This window comes from Lytechinus pictus, chromosome 1 (genome assembly GCF_037042905.1).
Source record: "Lytechinus pictus isolate F3 Inbred chromosome 1, Lp3.0, whole genome shotgun sequence".
In the NCBI taxonomy this organism is placed as follows: domain Eukaryota; kingdom Metazoa; phylum Echinodermata; class Echinoidea; order Temnopleuroida; family Toxopneustidae; genus Lytechinus; species Lytechinus pictus.
Window position 1 is genome coordinate 28,583,355 of NC_087245.1, and position 20,710 is coordinate 28,604,064.

General features: G+C 36.3%; 2 protein-coding genes across 3 annotated transcripts; both read right to left on the reverse strand.

The window, feature by feature from the left end:
- Nucleotides 1-1,025: 1,025 nt before the first annotated feature.
- LOC129260565 (uncharacterized) lies at nt 1,026-7,389 on the reverse strand. 2 transcript variants are annotated; one of them, XM_064099755.1, is made up of 4 exons: nt 6,992-7,082; nt 6,467-6,807; nt 4,991-5,227; nt 1,026-4,150 (listed from the first exon to the last, which is right to left on the reverse strand). In XM_064099755.1, the coding sequence occupies exons 2-4, from the start codon at nt 6,594-6,596 to the stop codon at nt 3,921-3,923; spliced, it is 597 nt and encodes a 198-aa protein (XP_063955825.1). In that variant the 5' UTR covers nt 6,597-6,807; nt 6,992-7,082; the 3' UTR covers nt 1,026-3,920. The 2 variants fall into 2 exon arrangements, with proteins under 2 accessions (XP_063955825.1, XP_054754509.2); XM_054898534.2 differs by having other exon boundaries at nt 6,467-7,389.
- A 4,127-nt stretch (nt 7,390-11,516) lies between these two features.
- On the reverse strand, nt 11,517-19,127 carry LOC129260580 (ATPase inhibitor A, mitochondrial-like). The gene is made up of 4 exons (XM_054898548.2): nt 18,993-19,127; nt 14,552-14,594; nt 13,447-13,536; nt 11,517-12,278 (listed from the first exon to the last, which is right to left on the reverse strand). The coding sequence occupies exons 1-4, from the start codon at nt 19,046-19,048 to the stop codon at nt 12,135-12,137; spliced, it is 333 nt and encodes a 110-aa protein (XP_054754523.1). The 5' UTR covers nt 19,049-19,127; the 3' UTR covers nt 11,517-12,134.
- Nucleotides 19,128-20,710: the final 1,583 nt, after the last annotated feature.

Sequence of the window (20,710 nt, forward strand, 5' to 3'; positions counted from 1 at the left end):
TAGACTTTCCCTAGCTCCAGAGCAAATTTTCCTATATAGGCATATTTCAATTGTTTTTCTCTGTAAGCTGGCCCCGATTCTGTTGCTATTCAACAATCAATGATGCATTTTGAAATGTGTAAATAATTAAAATAAAATGTCTTTATATTACATTTTTTGTTGTTGCAATATTGCTTGCCCGCCTTTCCCCATGCATATCTGTTTCATAAAATAAATCGTTTGGGGATCGATTTATTGTGAAAAAGATATGCATATTATTAGGGCTATTAATGAATTACAATATCTTGAACCTGAAAGTGTGCCATTGTCATGTATATGAGTGTTTGATTTTTTGCTAAGAGTTATTTTCCTGGGGATTTATTGTGAAAAAGATATGCATAGTATTAGGGCTTTAAATGAATTACAATATCTTGATCCTATATATAAAGTGTGCCATTGTCATGTACCGACGGCATAAGCCCTACCATGCACTTAATTATCAAGTGTACCGGCATATGAGTGTTTGATTATAATCCACACAGGACCCCCCCCAAAAAAACCCCAAACCAAGTATAACTCTTGGAAGAAATATCATTTTGACCATCTTATCCAATCCCCCCCTCAGACACAAACATATAGAGGAAACAGAGAGAGACGGGGGGGGGGGGGGAGATAGGGTGGGCCGTGGGGATGGTAGTAAATCTGCAGGTATAGTCTGATCCTTGACAGGTACAAGTATGATATCAAATTCCAACTTTATAGTCTAGTTCTAGACCATTTTTAAATTGAATTCTTTATTCACCCAGCGTACGCAAAGCCGACTGAAGCAACCCCAAAAACCTGCACTTCGCATTCACAGTCTGTGAATAAAGAATTCAATAAAGAGTCAACAATATCTGGAACTCCTAGTCTCGAAACCAAAATTTTTTAACAATCCAGGACTTTGCACATGCTATTTATAATGTATCGTACTGCAAGATCTAGTATAAATAAACAATTTTTTTCAAACCAATTATGTAAGAGTCATATAAACATGAACAAATATATAAAAAGGAAAGGAGAGTTGTTTCAAATTTATTAGAAATCAATAAACATTCTAAAACTATAATTCATAATAGAAAATTGGTACAAAACTATACACATTTGCATTCACTTTCATTCTTTAATGAGGTATATCTATTTTCATTTCACATATGCAGTGGGGAATTTTTAAAACCTGTTTAAACTGCCAACCCCCCCCCCCCCATATCTATTAGCTGAACACTGTACTTTCAATTTCAAAATAAAACAAAAAACGTGTCCTTGTGATCAGGTCATAAAAATCACCCCCTTGCTTGCAGACATCGATGGACATTTGATAGATTATTGACCCCTAGAAAACAATTCCTGCAAACAGCCTTGACTGGAAATATAATGTAAATGTACATGTATTTGCATTTATTCTTCTTTAACAGACATTCATGATATATTACTGGTATTGCAGAAGCTATGAATTGGAACAAAAATGTCACTCTGGAATACCGTAACTATTGAAAATTGGTCATTAAATTGTAAATGCAAAGTACTGAAATATAATGAATTTGGTTTATTAACATCTATCTTAGTTATAAAGTCTGATGATTTGCTTTTTAAGCAAGAATTATCCAGATATATATTTATGACACCAATGCAGATCATACGTTGTATACCATTACAACACAAGGATTCCAACAATCTATAAAATAAGACACCAACAATTTTTACTTGAATAGGCATAAGACATTTAATCTAAAAATTTTCCTTCAAAATAAAGAGGTCGATAATCAGAGATATCAACCTTTTTTGTACTGTGCCCTGTACATGACAATTAATATATTGCTATTAGCGCCCCCATGAGGACTTTCTAGGCTATGTTTATCATTTGTTTACAGGAGTGTATATAAACTCCTCAACCTACTTGAAAGACTGCTACATACCTGTATTACACAAATATAAAGCTTACTTAATCCAAAATTACCACTATAAAGTACTGTAGCTGAAAGCATGATATAAGTATCTAAGCTAATTGTGCTTGGTTTTCTAAATTACCACTTATCAAGTGATATTCAACATCTCACCCTCCAAATACTTGCATCATACAATCTGAATGTAATCAAATTTGGGTAAATCTGAATACGGGGAAGTGGTAATATTTTGCCAACATTCCATTTGCTCTCATCCCACATGGTCTGATCCTAGTTCGTCTACAAACGTTTGTCTATTAAGTATTTGGTCTGACTGCCACTAAGCCATTTCTCATTTTGTCTCATTTCCAATTAGGCTATTACAATTTTGTCAAAAACACTTGGTCTAACAATTTTGTCAAAATACACTTAGTCTAACAATTTTGTCAAAATACACATGGTCTAACACCACTTAATAATCTACATGATAAGATGATTTTTTTAATGAAGTTTTTAACAACTTTCTACTTGACACCAAGTATGAAAAAGTAGGCAGACAAAGTGGAAATTAAGGTCATCCAGCCATTAAACCAATTGACATGTGACCAAAGTGAGTAATGACAAAATGATGGTTGGACAAAGTGGCGAATGGACCAAATTTACAGTAGACCAACTGGGTTTAGCCACGATGGTGTAACTTGTAACACAAATTTTCTCCCAAGTCAAATAGGTTTCTGGGGTCCCAAGAGATTCAACTTTAGGTAATTAACTTTACCCACTTGTCCAGTTCACTTGTAACAAGCTCAATAAGAAAACCTACACTATCAAGGTGAAAATTAATTGATTTTATCATGTAACTTAACTCACAACTAGTGGAATATATTACACAATAATCAATGCTTATAATGGGTTCAATGGAAAGAATATTTCACGAGGTGAAAGATGAAGATCCATTCAACGAGGTGTAGCCAAATGAAGTATTCTGTCCATTGCACGATTGAAAACAAACTTATTTGACTATGCATGATTGCCTGATAAAATATATTCGATCATATTGCAAAACTTGGATGGGTAAATTGTCAACTGGAAGTGCCGACAGGAAATCTTGTCTGCATTCCTGAAGTTGCGCAAATTTCAAATAGAATGATTGTTTCATCCTCATCCTCCGAACTTAAAAAGTTCATTAAGTTATATAATCAGGAAATGAAACAGTTGAAATAACCCTCTACGATACTAGAATTCAAAATTACTCTTTTTTTGACGAGGTAAAATATTACAATTCAAGCTTGATCACCTAATAGCACCTATTAGGGCATTGTTTCATCAAGAGTTTACAACTAATGTTACTTTGCCATTACCATGGTAACTCGGTAAAGCAGCCAATCAAAATAAAGTTTTCCATGGTAGTTACAATACAGTAATAGCAAAAGGTTGCAGTAGTTTTTATGAAATGGGCCCTAGACTCAATAATCAAACTACACTGAACTTTAATGAAGTTAATTAAGATGGGCAGTGAAGTACTAGATGGCACATCCATATTAATTTCCCACTCTTTCCTTGCTCATAATAACATCATCGCCAACCATTTGCAGATCATATTCATATTCAAACAAATCCCTTGTCACAAAAGACTACTCTATACATGAATATAGTGTATGCCATCTATCTATATGAAAGACACAGCTTATATATCATATAGGCAAAGCACGAACCAAGTTTAAACCCTGCTAAAACACCCAAAACTCAATGCCACATTTGCCCTGGTGACAACTGCATCGCTTCCTCTCAGCTCAAAAGATGATTTATTCCATTACGATAAACAAATAGACATAAGTATTAAACTGGGTTTGATTAAGACAATTTGGTCCAGAACAGGGTCTGAAAGTAAAGACTTCAATAGTCTTGGAGAAGGAATAGGGAACTTAACAGAGCAAATGCTGTATCCACACAATTTTTCTTATCTAGAGCCCAAAACCAGCCTCCTCTAGGTTTTAAATCCACATTGGATGAGGATAGACCTCATGAAGTAAACTCTTTCTCACGCTTAGCCTTCATAGCTTCGGCCATCCAGTCCAGCTGAGCCAGGAGCTTCTCGGCCCCTTTCTCCATGTACTCGTTGAGGGGTTTCCCCTCTTTGCTGATAGCGTTACCGACGTTGGGGATGCCAAAGATATTGGACACGCTGATGCAGCCCATTTCGCCCAGGAATGCCCTCAGCTGAATGGCGGCCCTCATCCCACCATAAGGACCTACGGGAATGAGAGAAAAAAAATCAGGTGATGACTTGCTTTGTCATGTGATCATATATCAGACACATGTCAGGTACAGCATGGACCTACTACAGTACTCTGTAGGTCCATGGGTAGATCTACAGAGATGCCAACGTTCTTCAACCACAACAACAAAAGTAGAAGGAACAAAAAGGGATGGATGAGAGCAAAGATAACCAATTTAATAAATGAAACTTAATACAAATGGTTTATGACACATTTTAATCTTTTTTTATTTATTCTTAGAGAAAATTTCAATTTCACATTTGAGTAAGATTTAACACACACTCTGTAATGCTTTATTAATATTTACTCTAATACAGACCCTTTGAACAAATAATTGTTTTAGATTTAGTTCACTAATTAATGTCTGAAAGTTATATAAGGCTGTATCCTCAAATTTCCTACCTATTAGATGCAAGCGGGTGAAGTTGTGTATCATTTATCGAAAAAGAAAAAATAGTCAAATTATCGAACACTCCCTTTCTCTTATCATTGTATTTTTGGCATGATCAAATTAACATTTTCTCTTACGTACCACTTGTTAAGAAACCATTTTTCACACAAATTTATGACAAATAATGTTCCTTAGATTCACAACAACTAGACAAGACTTTGAATATTGCATAGATCTGGGGCTGTAACAAAGAGAAATAGCCATGCATAATATTTAAAACGATAGTATCTTTTATTTGCACATGGTTGCCAGACTTACAGTTACACACGTTGTACAATTTACTGATTGTATCTTTTCTAAAACAGGCCCCTGGTAAAATGAAAAATTACTAATTTGGAAGAATACAGGGAACACCAGTTTACCTGGGGAGTAACATACGATCCCCGAAGGCTTGTAGCTGAAGATAGACGCAGGGAAGTAATCAAATAGATTGCTAAGACCTGGTGGGATGGAGTGATTGTACTCTCCAGAGACCACAACATAACAATCGGCAGCAACGATCTTTGTCTTTGCTTCCTGAAGGATAGCAGGGGCTTGCGTCTGGTCCGTGTAGAAGTGCAACGGTTTGGTCAGGATTGGAAGATTCAGTTCCTGTGCATCTGTGGAATTTGAAAGATTACAGAAATTGGTTGGAAAGGAGAAAAACAAGCGAGGTTTCAATTCCAGAATATTGTAAAGACACCCCTGTGCAGGTGGGAGATTACTCACAATTTTCACTTTATGCAAACAAACCAGCTTCTGTGATTGGATTGCTCTCTTTTTTTAAATCAAACAATTACAACACAATGTTATACAATTTGAGCAGATTTTTGTGTTTTGTACCAAGCCCCTGAAAATTTCTTGAAATCTAACTAAGACAGGAATCTACTGTCAACTCTCATTGTAATCTCATTCAGCTCTGCAGGCCCGGGGGGGGGGGGGGGGGGCAGTTCCATTGATGAGTGGATACCATGCGTGACCAAAAACATGTAAAAAGGATCTCTCTTCCAATATAGGGCATGTTACATAAGTAACGTAATAAGGGTGTCAAAAACTCTCAAATAATGAAAAAAAAGATATTTCGCTAGGAAAACTATATGTGCTTGCGAGGGTATAAAAAGACTAAAATACTCTATAAAGGATGTACTTTTTGCCCCAACACTACGTGTTTAGGGTCCAAGTTGAGCGAGGTGTGGGGAGGTACTAAACCCAATGAAAGTAAAGGTAAAGCCGACGTCCATGATCATGCCCGTGACATAACAATTAGATCTAAGATATCGTTGTACTTGTTTAGGGGGTCGATTCAGGGAATACTTGTCAAGGGTACATTTTTTGTTTCAAATACACGATAGGGTTTGACATGCCAATACTTTTAAGAGGTGCATTTTTTCAGAACATGGAAAATAATTGTTTAGGATGCTTTTCGAAACCCCATGGTTACACATGGTATCTACTCGTCGATGGAAGTGCCCACCCCCACCCCCCCCCCCAGGTCTGCAGGTGTTTGCAAGAAAATATTTGCAATCAATTGCAAATTTCAGATGCAAATTTACAATACAGATTAATTTTAAATAGTAAAAGTAAAAACAAATAAATTTATTATTGTTGATGCAAGTAGCAGACCATCATAGATCTACCTACTACTACTACTACTACCGGTAGTAACTTTAGAAATTATTGATTTGGGGCTAAATTTGACTTACATTGCAACTTTGTAAGTAAAATTTATGCAATGGCATTGAGACTAAGAGCAACAACTTAATTGTTCACAAAATGGGCTAAACATATCACTAAGCTATAACTTGAGCTAAGATAGGGCATGAGTATTAGGAATTAGGCCTCGACTATATTTGTTATACCCATAAAATGCACGTCATGTCCTCTTGCTTTCAGTTGGTTGATCATGAAGTTTGCCACTCGAATCCCGACTCGTCCTTCTCTGCATGTTCCCAGGAACAGAACTACTTTCAATCCGCTTTGTGTTGCCATGACCTGATCTGATGTGTCTTTTTTCTAAGCAATTAAGCCAGTGCCAAGTAAATATATGCTACTAAAGTGAAGTAAAAGTTTTGTCCTCCAACTTAACCATCGAGCGAACGCTGTCAACACGTCGGGCCAGGTCGGGCTTCTTTTGCGATAGACCAAAAGCTTCAGTCTCTGTATTTTGGTTGTTCCGCTGAACTGCGTTGGCTCCACTCACCTAATGGGGATTAAAGTAAAATGTCAGAAATTGTTGAATAAATCCCCAGAAACGACGGTTATTCCTGTCTACTTTTGCGATTGCAAAGGGATACCGTATCATGCATGCGCAGGCCAGGCGATGTTTCTTCGGTCGTCTTCTCCAAGCTAGCTTTGCAGCAAATGAGAGTGGCATATATGCTTACCAATGAGTGTGGCATATGCCTACCATGACTAAGCAATTTTCCCCTGATGTTGTGTGGTCTCCCGCAGCAAGTCAACTGACCTGAAAAGAGCATAGAAATGGCCGGCCATGGAGCGGGGATCGGAAGTAATGCACGTGCACAGCTCACTAAAGTAAATAATCAAAGTGGGCGTGGTCGTGGCCGATCCGACACATCTCTTCAATTTTACTTTGACTGTCCCCAACTGTCAGTCTACGCAGTTTTGTCTTTCCATCTCATAATTTCTCCAAACCAAAAACCTCATGTTCGTCGACTTTTCTCTATCCCTTTACCCGATCATTCTCCAGAAACAAAAATATACAGACAAAACATAGCGCCGGCAGGCCATTATCTTTAACCGATTTATGATCCATGTAGATTCCTCCCCCGGGGGGGGGGGGGGGGCAGTCAAATGTATTGCTGTACACATGCGTGACCAAATTACACCCCCTAAACGAGTTTTTCCCTGTGTGGAAAATAACCCCCTATACATTTTTTTTCGCGGGCTGATCATTTACACATTTTGGCCCCGAAACAAGTTGTCTCCAGAATATGACCCCTAAAAAAGTTTTGTACAATCGGGAACTGCAACCCGAACACTTTAAAAACAAGGAGGAAAAAGCCCTGGGGGAAAAATCTTAGGGAAAAAAGCATACCCTAAACACTTTTTTGGCTAGTCTTCAAAAAAAGAAAAAAGCTTTGGGAAAAAAAACCATACCTAATAAACACGTTTGGCTAGACTTAAAAAAATAAGCTTTAGAAAAAGTAAAGCATATACCCTAAATATATAAGTATAGGGGAGGGCGGGGTAAGTTGCGCATAGGGGCAAGTTGAGCCACCACCCCCAGGCTAAGAATGAATGAGTCAGAAATTGTGGTGGTGTCATGCATTGATGATCCATTACATAACCCTTGACCCCACCACATTGTTTTCAACTTTGAAACAAAAAGTACCTTTTTAGAGGAAAAATTTCAGCCAAAAAAGTAAAAAAGGGTGTGAAATAGATATGTGCTTTTTACCCACACACGTTTTAAAATATAATAAAGAAATAAGAACAATAGGGGAAGGCGGGGTAAGTTGAGCATAGGGGCAAGTTGGGCCACCACCCCCAGGCCAATAATGATTGAGTCAGACATTATGGCGGTGTCATGTATTGATGACCCATTACATAACCCTTAACCCCACCACATTTTTTTCAACTTTGAAACAAAAAGTACTTTTTTAGAGGGAAAATACAAATTTCAGCCAAAAAAGTATAAAAAAAAGGGTGTGAAATAGATAAGTGTTTTTTACAAACACACGTCTTTACATATAAAAAGACATAAGAACAACATTGTCAGTCCAGGTATGGATCTTAATTCTTGTCACAGTCTTTTACATGATGGATGCATAAGAAATGTGTTGATGCGAAATTATCGCATTAATTTCGGACTGGGGTAAGTTGAGCCAGCCAACATGGGGCAAGTTGAGCCATGGTAATTCTTATGGTAATGTAAATAAAAAAAACAATCAAACCTTAAAAAGCCATCGATATGCAGGCAGAAAAGAGCAAATTCACATGACAGTTCTTTTACTTTTAGAGAATGTTAGTATTTATAGAGAATTAGCAAGTGAAAAGACTTTAAATTGGCTGGCATGCTGGTTCTTCCCGCATACATTTTGTACATAGTTTTTGTGGCTCAACTTACCCTAGAACAGTAGCGTACCGTGAACCGCAGGAGACAAAGCATTGGGGGGGCAGTGCATTGTCTGTGAACAATGCTTTGCCCCCCCCCCCCAATGCTTTGTCTCCTCTGAGTCACGGTACGCTACTGCCCTAGAAGGTGGCACAACTTACCCCACAGATGGGGCAAGTTGTGCCACTTGACATCGTTTTTTTTTCAAAGGTCACAACGACTTTCAGTGTGGGGGTAGAACGTTATAGGTGAAAAAGATTTCCCAAGAATCATATTCAAAGGCAAAGTACTTATTTCTACAATATTATTAGTCATATCAATTCTATCATGCAAAATGCAAAAAGTGTCACAACTTACCCCGTCTTCCCCTATTGTTAGTCCAGGTATGGATTCTCATTCTTGTCATAGTCTTTTACATGATGGATGCATAAAAAATGTGTGGATGTGAAAATATCGCATTAAGTTTGGACTGGGGTAATTTGTGCCAGCCAACATGGGGCAAGTTGAGCCATGGTAATTCTTATGGTAATGTACATGTATAATGAAAAATAAAAAAAAACCTTAAAAAAGCCATTGATATGCAGGCAGAACGGAGCAAATTCACATGACAGTTCTATTACTTTTAGAGGATGTAATATTTATAGAGAATTAGCAAGTGAAAAGACTTTAAATAAAAAATTGACATGCCGGTTCTTCCCGCATACATTTTGTACATAGTTTTTGTGGCTCAACTTACCCCAGAAGGTGGCACAACTTACCCCACAAATGGGGTAAGTTGAGCCATTTGACACCGTTTTTTCAAAGGTAACAAAGACTTTCAGTGTGGGGGTAGAAAATTATATATAGGTGAAAAATATTTCTGAAGAAATTCTTCAATATTATTAGTCATATCAATTCTAACATGCAAAATGCAAAAAGTGTCACAACTTACCCCGCCTTCCCCTACACTTAAAATATCTTGTATTTTTTATGGTCGAAAAGTGTGAAATAAAGATTTAACCAGTTTTCTCAGACATCTTTGGAAAATCCGGCAGCAGAGTCCGTGTCAACATTTATAGACGTTAAAGAAAGTGAGAGGGATGGTGTGCGTCAGAGACGTTCAGAGAAAACGGAAAAGAGGAATCGAAAGGAAGGAATTAACTTATCCTTTAATTTCTTCTCATCATGAATAAGCCCTCAACTAGATTCTTGATTAGTCCCCGGTGGGCCACTTACATTGACGAGTGGATACCATGCGCGACAAAAAAAAAAACACGTAATTGATGTCTTTTTCAAGATAGGGCACGTTACGTACGTAACGTGATAAGGGTGTCAAAAATAATGAAAAAAGGGTATCTATTTCGCTAATAAAGCTACGTGTTTAGGGTCATATTTGCAGGGATGATAAAACAAAAACAAAAAAAGGATTTAGAGTCCCGATTTGCGCGAGGTGAGGAAGGTGGGGCCGTACTAAACCAAATGGTGTGTAAATTAGGTAAAACCGACGGACCCGTGACACAACAATAAACATGATAAAATATCGCTGCTTGTTTAGGGGTTCATTTCAGGGAATACTTGCCAAGAGTATATAGTTTTGTTTCAAATACTTGTTAAGGGTATGGTTAGACTCCAATACTTGTTAAGGGGTGCATTTTCAGAACATGGAAAATACGTGTTTAGAGTGCTTTTCGAGACCCCGTGGTCGCGCATGGTATCCACTCGTCAATGGAAGTGGCCCCCGGGGATTAGTCTAGCTGCCAATCATGGAGCTGGCATAAGCAAGTTAATTAAACTATATATCCCATGGAGATTTTTCCACTTTCATATACAAGTTTTTAAGGGAGTGATAATCGCGGCAAAATGAGCCAAACATTTTGTGGGGGCTAGATATTGCGTATCACGTTACATTTATAAAAAGTTGCATGCGAGCGAGAATCAAAAGTGTGCAAGCAAATGTACGACACATGGCGGGCCCTTGAAGAATTTTCAGATAAATGGCATGATCACCATCATTATCATCATGACCATCATCATCGCCACAACCTCATCATTATCCTCACCACCACCAAAATCATTATCATCATCATCATCACCATCACCACCTCATCTTTATCATACTCATCTTTATCAGCATCAGCATCATCATCACCAACTCATCCTAATCAACATCACCACCACCTCATCACCACCATTCATTAACTATATTACTGAAGGCCTTCAGTATGATTGGAGTCAAAAGGGCTTACTATAAAAACATTACATTAATTATTAGTTAATTACTAACTAAGAATATCATTCAAAGTATCTTCTTTAGGGGCTTGAATAACTGATTGTGCAACTCGTCACAACCACTGCAAATCGTGTGAACAATGTATGGTTACTGAATGGAACATAACCAGTTGTGAAAGTCCCTCACTACCTGACTGGGCTTGGGACAGGCCCATTTTGTAGCAAAAAAGCACACAGAAATAGGGTACTAGTAACATCAGAGCTGCCAATCTGAATAATCCAGTATTTTCAAAGCTGAAAATCAGTATTTTGGTGAGGAAATCAATATTTTCAAAGTAACATAAGACAACACATAAAACTGAAACTTTAGAAATCAGTATTTTGCATGAAACCATCAGTATTCTCATTGATCAGTACTAAATACACAAAATCTGTACTACTTGGCAGCTCTGTGATAGCAAATATATTGGAACAAAAAAAGTAAAATACAACAAATCATACTTCCATCTTTTAAAACCACAGTTGGTATTTTGTATAGGCATTTACATCTCCACCCAAACACCATCCCTGAGAATAATAGTTATAAAAGTATATTCTTTACAAACAAACAGCTGAAACCCATATTTTTTTCAGTTTTGACTTTTTATTAATATCACATCTGAATAATTACCACAGATAAATGCATCACACCTTAAATCCTGGTATTCATGGCACATGGTAAGCATATATATATAATGCCAAATGAGAGCAAACTTTCAATAACAGAAAATTCAGTAGTTTCTTCAGAGGGGAAACACAAGATGTTGATGTGTACATTGGGATTCCAAGTGTAGTTGCAATGTTATACATTTCTACTTTTAAGTACTCCTACACATATGGACTAATAAAAGTAAAGTGGATTGTGCTTTGAGCATACAACGTAATTTAAGGCAATCAAGATCATTATACACAAAAATAATAAGAGTATCTAATACTATAACTAATTTCAGATCAATTTGTGACAGAATCGATAAAATAAAATCTTCACTTTAAAATTTGAATGGGCTGGCATGAAACGAACCCTTTACAAAGTTCAAAAATCTCTTTACGATCAGTGTACCTCACCATTGGTTTCTGAATGAAATACTGATCATAGGATTTATTCTGAAGCAAAATGCACCAAATATCTGAGAAAATATCATCTTGCAATACATTATGCTTCACACATCTTGTCATATACAACTGGATAACAACAATTTCAATTAATCACTATCGCTGCTATGGTCAATTTCTCCCTTTCGCTTCTTTAGCCTATGAATTGCTTCTTCGTGTCTGTTGATCTCTCTCTCGTGTGCCTCAATTTCCTCGTCATGATGTTTCTTTAGTGCTTTGAGCTGTTCTGCTTGCTGCATAGAAAGAAAAACAAAAACAAACAAATAATGAAGGAATTGCATTAAACTTGTAGGCTGTATTTTTTTGTCTTATTGTAACTACAGCTTTGCAAGTGAAACTTATTACAAGGCGGTATGAATCCTAAGAATAAAGTGACTGGCTGAAATTTATTACTCATTGCATGTCCAGACACTTGTTTCAGCTAACAGGAATAAGTGCTGCTGACTGGTACTATTGACTTGTTCTATTGACTGGTCTTTGTTTTGAGACAAGGATGGCTTATCAAATAACAGGGATCGACATGAACATTTCATGAAATATATAATACACATCATTCTGCTCAGGTATTAGAGTGATTACCCACACTTGCTCCCTTTGAAAAAGCGCAAAAAACCTTAGCTATATACATTTTGTATGTTAGAACTGTTCTTAAAGTACCTTGTGTCTGTAAGTCTTACTAATGCTCTCGATACCGTGTATCATTTGTAAATTATTTACTCAATCTACATTCTTTGGAGGCGCTTTGAAGCATATATGTATACATTGCAGGCCAAAAATTCCTTTTCTTTTTTTTCGGGGCTACTTTTCACAACTTTCTGCCTAAATCTGCAACACTGGATACGCTTTCACATTGCAAGGAATGGGGATTTCCATGGCTCCTTTTGAGCAGGGGGGGGGGGGTAAATTGCCCCCAGCCCGTGTTATTTTTTCCCCTGATACATTGTATATTAATCATTCCATTAATTAAACAGTCACTTTTCTATTACCCTCTTTCAAACTACAAAAAGTATCTACTTCCTTCCATAAATATCTCATAAACTTCTTTTTCTATAAAATGGTTGCACTGTCATGTTACACCAACGTAAATGTTATTTAAAAAGAAAGATATGACATGGAGGGGGTATTGAATATGATATGACTTTAATTTTTTATCTAGATTTGATATATGCAGAGTATACTGTTATTTCTATGGTTCAATCAGATGGTGGAGATTTTCCACCCGATTGCTAAGAAAGCATAAATGCTTGTAAGCATGTAACCAGAGGAGCAAAGGCCTAAGGTCCTCTCTAACGGACCTGGTAAATTGAGGATGCTTTACCAAAGGGCACTAACGTATCGAGTGGGAATCAGACCCAGCCCTACCTGGGTCACTGGAATAAAAAAACGCCTCCTTTTACTCACCAATTGCCTGAAATACTGTTCCTCATGTGCAGCTTCCATTTTACCAAAGGCACCTCCAGCATCACGGATAGATCCTCCAGTTCCACCACCCTAGCAACCAAAAGAAACAATGATAGTAAATACAACATCAATATATTGATATGAAAGTCGGAATCGATACAATTAGATATGCCAACCCCTTAAAAAGAATCAGTATTTTAATAGATTTTTAGAGGATTTAGGGAATTAGGTGCAAAGAGTATTTTCATCTTTTTACATAAAGCAAATTGTGTACTATGATTTTTAGAATTTTTTTTTCATACAAAAAATAAAAATGAATATAAATTGGAGACCGGTGGCCTATCAAATGTCATGACTAAAATAAAACTACGTAACAAGCATCCCGTATTATTGACTTAGAAACCAAGAAAATTGAAACAGACAAATCCTACTTTGAAGGCTAAATAGCAACATAATAATAGGCATTTATATAGTGCCATCTATCTAGAAATATTCTATTCCGATGCGCACAAGAAAAGAAAGAATGAGAAAGTTTGGATGAGTGTCAACGTGCCAATAACTAATACTGTTAGAAAAGATAAGACTTCAGTTTAGATTTGAAGGTCTCCAGTGATGGTATAATTCTTAAATTCAATGGCAAATTATACCAGAGAGAAGGTGCTGAGGTAGAGAAAGCTCGCGCACCATATGCTACACGTGTCTTGGGAGTCTTAAGAAGTTACTGGTGTGATGATCTTAGGCTACGAGCTGGTGTATAAGGCATGACAAGGTCTTGTAGATATTTTGGTGCCATACCATTTAACACTTTCCAAGTGAGAAGAAGTACTTTAAATTCTATATGCTTCCGGATTGGCAACCAATGTAACTTTTGGAGAATTGGTGAAATGTGTTGATATTTGACGTACCAGTTAAAACCCTGGCAGCTATATTCTGAGCATACTAAAGTTTTTTGACATTGCATGAGGTTACATTGAAAAGAAGAGCATTTCCAACATCTAATCGAGATAGTACAAATGAGTGTATAACCATAGCAGCAGACTTATGGTCAAGGACTTTCCTAATCTTATATTAATGAGACTTGAAAATATTTGATAGTGTTACTTACACTTCCAGATCCAGATCCGTATTCACCTGACATTCTGACTTGACTGAAATAGAAAAGAAAATAGAAAGCTTATTTGGCATCTATTTTTAAATAATATATCAACCCATTTCTTCATTCTCAAATTCACCAGATAACGATGCACACTGATATCTTCCGGGCTGATATTACATCATAAGTAGCTTGTATTGTTGGAAGAGACTTTGAAAATACAGCTGAAATTCTAGAAAACAATAAACTGGTACATTTTCTTAAATCATACAGCATTAAAGTGTGTTCACATCAACTTTTTTCAATTATTTGTCATTTCAATTCTAAAACATGTGACTTTAAGCTAATGATTAAAAGTTATATTTGTGATCTGCTTTCAGCTAAATTTGATTGAAGTCATAACCATATATTATTTGACTTTAAAATTATTCAAAAATAGGTATAATGCCCCAAAGAAGCATATTCAACAGACAAGAGCTTTGCAGCAAATTGATTTCCTGAGAGAGAATGCCTGATCATGTGTTGCAGTATTAGTCGTCAGTAAATTTGAAGGATTGCTGATTTTTAAATAACTTGTCAGTCAGGTCATTCATGACAATCTGAAGTTCATAAAAATGATAAATATAGTAGAGGTGCTGGTCAGAAATAAGGATCACTCCAGTATTCAAGGATTTCTCCACACAAGAAATCTTTCAAATAGTTCATTCACCTGTCAAGTGCCGACATCACTTGAGTGTGCTAGTCAGATAAACACATGAGGTTTCCTATCAAGATTATTGGAAGATGTCCAAGTCATAAAAAATAGACGGTGATCTGGGGGGACCTGATTTGTTGGTGAATGGATCTATTTTTAGCACTCTCAATCCCTGCAATTGCCGTCTATGTCCCGCAGGGGAAGTGAAAAAAAAATGTCCTCATAAACAAGGCCAATCTCAGTTTCTGGACTAGCACCTCAACTGAAAGTGTTCAATATTCCTTAATAATAGAGAGTTTACATCCACATTTAATTGTGGGTAATTTCAACATAGATCGTGACTTCAAGCTGATTATTGCAAATCCTATTTTGTTCTACATTAAGCTGCAATTAGTTTTCAAATTAAATCCGATCTTGAGGCTTGCATTTAATCTTTAAGTGGAATTGTGCCAAATAAGAAATACATAAATATCCTCAATACATGTGAGCTTCACAGCCTACTTCAAAAGTGGTTTTCTCACAGAATGCCTGATCATGTTAATATTTGCAGAACTGGTAGTCTGTAATAAGTCCCCCAACATACTTGAAAGTTAGAGGGTCTTTGATTAATTAAATCACCTTATTTGATCACGAACTTGAAAACAGAACTAGGGTCTAGATCTAGAGTAACCTGCCTACAATTCAACATGTTAAGCTTTTCTGCAATATTTTTTGTTCTAAAGCATCTTTTCATAAATGAAATTTGCAACAATATTTGTTGAATATAATTTGTCAAATTTTAATTGCAATGTTTATTTTCACCTTACACCTTAATATTTAATGAGATCTGGATATGTATTGTCATGTTTTGTGGCCACAATTTGACAGCTCCTGCCCTTCGTTCAGCATAGCACATTGCGGGTTCAAAAGTCAATGTGTGAGAGCGTCCGTGCAATGCGCCTCACCACATACAGTATGCAACATGAAGTTGCAGCGGCCATTTGCTCCCAAATCAGGCTCAGACCCCATGTTGAAAGACGGCCTTGTTGGAAGATACGATCTTAAATTTGCGAGAATATTCACAAACTCGGAATGACACAACAGATTTCTTCAATCTTAGTGCGGTTTTCTGTGACCCTGACTAAGCTGCCGCATGCTCTGGAAATATGGCTAAGATTCCACATTTTTAATGATGAATTTTGACTTGTCAGAGGGGATTTTAGAGTTGAAAGCAGAACTTTCAAGTGGTGAGTGATAGTGTCGTGTATATACATAACTTGTGAAATAACTTTGCCATGTTGATTGGAGGCACATGTCGAAATTCCAGGTGCAGACGTCCCTACTGTAGCCTAACGATACAGGCTACGATCTGATTTTGAATTCTGGTTTAAAAATAAAAAAAATTATTTTCAAGGGTCATTGCATTGTCATCCTTATACCAAAATCTTCGGCCTTCTGTTATATTGGTTGTTCCGCTGAACTCTGTTGGCTCCACTCACCAATTACATAGACCGAAGTTCTACTCGAACTGTAGTGGGACTCAATGGCCATATGTTTATGTATTAAGTTCAGATAAACCAAGGAAGTGGGAGTTGCGCGACAGCCAGACGTCCCTTATTTCCCGGGATCGTCCCGTATTTTGCTTTGTCCTGGCGTCCCAATAAACCCTTCCCGGGACGCCTATTTGTCCCGTATTTCTGAATATTGAACGAAACATAATTAATACATAGAAAGTGACAAAATTTTCATAAAATAACTGGCAAATAACCAACAGATGACTAAGCAGAGACAACAAAATTGATTACTGTAAACTTTCGCATGTTCTGCGGTGATTTTCTTGCTACACAAGTCTGCATGTAGCCTCCTGCCTTTGTGTGGCAGGCTACTAGCTAGGCGTACGATCAATGGAGCAGATTCTCAATGGTGCAAACAATCTCACATGATAAACAGTTTTTCCACCAAAATAATCACAAATCAGCAGGAAATCTTTATAATTATATTATGGATTCTCAGATTACTTTAATATTTAGTGATGTAATCGGAGGAGCAAGTTGAGTTTTCATAACTAGATCTAGTTGTTTCAGCTTTCGTTTGAGTATTGTTGTGATCTTGTAATTGAATGAGAGATGCCTGTGTGTGATGCCGCGATGTTTCATCTAATTTTTTAAGTTTGACAATGTTTAATTTGAAATTTTATTCATTTCTAAAACATTTTAGCTTTCTAACAATGTTTGAAATATACATGTATTTAAAAAACCCAATATAATTAAGATTTTTGTTAGATGATTAGATCTTTTGATTGCTTGAAGTTTGAAGGTTTTTCCTTCCTTCCTTCCTTTCTTTTTTTCTTTCTTTTCTATCCTTCTTTCTTCATCCTTCTATCCTTCCTGCTTGCCTTTTTTGTTCCATCTATCTTTATTTTCAATCTTTCTTTCCTGATCCTTTCTATCCCTCTGTTCATTTATCTTTCTTTCCTTCTTTCTCTTACTTTCCTTTTTTCTAATTTCCTTTTTTATTTCTTTCATTCTTTCTTTCCTTACATTTGTTTTTCCTTCCTTCTCCCTTCCTCTTCTTTTCATTCTTTTTCTGCTTCCATTATTTTCTGTCTTTTTTCATTCTCTCCTCCCTTCATTCTTTCTTCCCTCTTTTTAATCCTTTAAATTAATTCTTTATTTTATTTTTTCCTTCTAATTCTTTTCCCTATTCTTTCTTTCTTTTCCTTCCTTCCTGTTTTTCTTTCTTTCTTTCAAAGAATGAAGGAAACATTTTTTCTTTCCTTCATTCCTTTTTCTTACTTACTTTTTCCTTTTCTCTCCTTTATTTTTTCTTTCACTCATCTTCCCTTCCTTTCTTTTTCTTTCTTTCTTTGTTCATTTCGAAGAATGACAGAAACCTTTTTTCTCTCATTTTTATTCTTTCTTTCATCCTTCTTTCAGTCTAACTTTCTTCCTTTTATTTTTTTTCCCTCTCAATTCATCTCTTTTCTTTCTCTCCTTCATTCTTTCTTTCAATATCCCTACCTTTTCTTTTAAATTTTCTAACATTGTGTAGCCTTCTTTTCGATCCGCTCATGCATCGTGCTTTGTTGATCATCCCGTATTTCATTTAGGGGACAGCAAAAGTAAGTCACTGTTTTTTCTTTTAGTAAGTCACTGTTTTTTCTTTTATTAAGTTTATTTTTTCCCGTTTCGGTGCAATTCACTTTCAAGGCCAAAACGGAATAGGCCAAATACTAATCTTTATTTAGGTCCAGTTCTTTATATATATTTTTATGAAATAAAGACAAAAATCGATAAGCCCGGTCTGTAGGATTTTGCATTGTTAACCCCCTCATGGCGGATGACGGTTGCACGATTGCAAGCTGTCAGAGTCTGTGACTGTACACGTACGACTACATGTACGTCTACGACTACGAGAATTAAAAAAATAAAAATGTTAAAAACTCCTTGAAACAGACAGCTGCGGAGCTGCCAGCTGTCTATCATATGCCATCCTTGATGCTCTAGCTACTCATTATTATTTATAGACTTCCAAATCACCAAGTTTGAAAAAATCAAATACATGCAACATGCTGGCATTCTGTTCGAGAAATGTTAAACTTTTTTCGGAAAATAAGTAGAACCAAACATTACTCAGATATCTGCACATGGGACTAGATTTAGCAATTAACATGACGACATCATGATCATCCAGGACACACGCACGAAAACATAGCCAGAGAGGTTAATTCTTGGTTAAAATTGCAAATACCGTTACATGTTAACTACAATAGATACAAACCTGACTGCTATTACTGGTCGCCAAGCTTTTAGGAAAGATGTACGAGCTAAAGCCATTGCAGTTTACAAGATAGTCCCAACAAAAAATGGTCGAATAATTTTTCTTTCTCAATTCGGACTTTTCCGATTCAAGCTGAAGATGGCGCTATACCAGATATGATACAGGGGGGTGAAACTCCGCTTCTGCATCCGGTCAGAATTGAAGAAAATTTTGGAGGGTCAAAAGTGCACACTGCTCCCATTTTTCGTATACAAGCCTATGGACACCGCCACTGTTTTGGTACACCAGCGAAATGAAGGCGTGGTCACGGAACGTCCTTCGCGCATAGCGTAAAAATATGTAAATTAGTATTTTGTCACTAATTAGCATAATGCGCGACCTGATTAATATCGTTTATGGTGTCTGTCAGTGATTACATCATGTCAGATCATTCGTTTTTTTCCTCCTCAGAGTTTTATTATTCATCTATTTTAATGATCTATTTGTTATTGCTTGTTACGATTATTACTGCATCTTTGCTTTGTTTTAGCTGCAAATGGCCAGGATCTTTGCTAAAAAATATTACAGAGGAGGTTCCCAAAGAAAATGTTGCCATATACGATGAAATCTCTTTAAGTTTCTGGAGCCCTTTTTTCTTTTTATTGCAGAAAACGAAATGAACCTCTTTTCATAATATAAACAAAGATAATAACAAATCAAATTCTTTTCCATAATTGTAGTCTCCAATATAAGTCCTATTATGAATAGCAGTCCTCGGAGCACTTAATTTTAAATGGCGACTTCTATGTCAAACATCAATAATCATGACCTAGGTATATACTATATTTTAGGGGGGAGGGGGTTCTCAAAATTAAATAGGCAAGAGAGCAAACCGATCGTAGGCTATTTCTTTTTTATTTTCAACTGAAAATGAATCTGGTGTAATTTTCATTTGGAAAGAAAAAATACATTTTATATGCAGGTTTCAAAAATTTGGAGAAATAATTAGCCCCCCCCCCCCCCCGTTACGAACAGTAAGGTCTTATAATTGCTTCTTTCAAAACAAACTGAACTTTCACCCCCCCCCCATCTCTCTCTCTTTCTGTATGTCTCTCTCTCAGAAACTGACATAGCTATATGCATACAAGCAAATAATTATCCTGTCATTTTACTTTCTTTCCCACTCTTATCCTTATTTTTCTTAAATAATATTTTAATTGACTGCTGTTTGATCTCATGTAACAGTGGCATCATCACATTCCAGTACAGTGCAACATCTTGTGCCATTTGTGCATAACAGCTCAGAAGCAATACATCATCACAATTAATTGATAAATGAAAATTACCAAGATCAAAAAATTCAATTCAAAATTAACATGTTTATTAAGGGATCCATTTTCTAAAACATTGACATTAACATAAAAATAATAATTAGCATCTACCAAGCATTAAATTGTATTTTAAAAAATGAAGGCAATGCATAGCTAAAAAGGGCTGTTACTGGGTAAGGGTAGTATGGGGTGGGTATATAAATGTACAAAAATAGGATTAAGTACATTTTTCTACATTGTACAATGTTTGTTAAAATTTCATTCAAAGGATCTCGATGAGCCTATAGTTAATATTCCATAAAAGAGCATAAAAACCTTTGATATTCGTTTATTTTCTTCCACAAAAGTTTATCACTCAAAAAAATTGGTAAATTCCTTTCAAATTTGCTGACAAGAAATAGTCTTCTG

Bases quoted from the DNA above. Each gene is read 5' to 3' on its own strand.
- LOC129260565 (XM_054898534.2), bottom strand. From the start codon at position 6,596: ATGGCAACACAAAGCGGATTGAAAGTAGTTCTGTTCCTGGGAACATGC. The intron at 5,228-6,466 runs GTATAACAAATA...CAAATTCCACAG, and splicing joins ACATGACGTGCATTTTATGG to ATGCACAGGAACTGAATCTT. The intron at 4,151-4,990 runs GTAAACTGGTGT...TCATTCCCGTAG, and splicing joins GATCGTATGTTACTCCCCAG to GTCCTTATGGTGGGATGAGG.
- LOC129260580 (XM_054898548.2), bottom strand. From the start codon at position 19,048: ATGGCTTTAGCTCGTACATCTTTCCTAAAAGCTTGGCGACCAGTAATA. The intron at 14,595-18,992 runs GTTTGTATCTAT...TTTCTATTTCAG, and splicing joins CGACCAGTAATAGCAGTCAG to TCAAGTCAGAATGTCAGGTG. The intron at 13,537-14,551 runs GTAAGTAACACT...TTTGGTTGCTAG, and splicing joins ACGGATCTGGATCTGGAAGT to GGTGGTGGAACTGGAGGATC.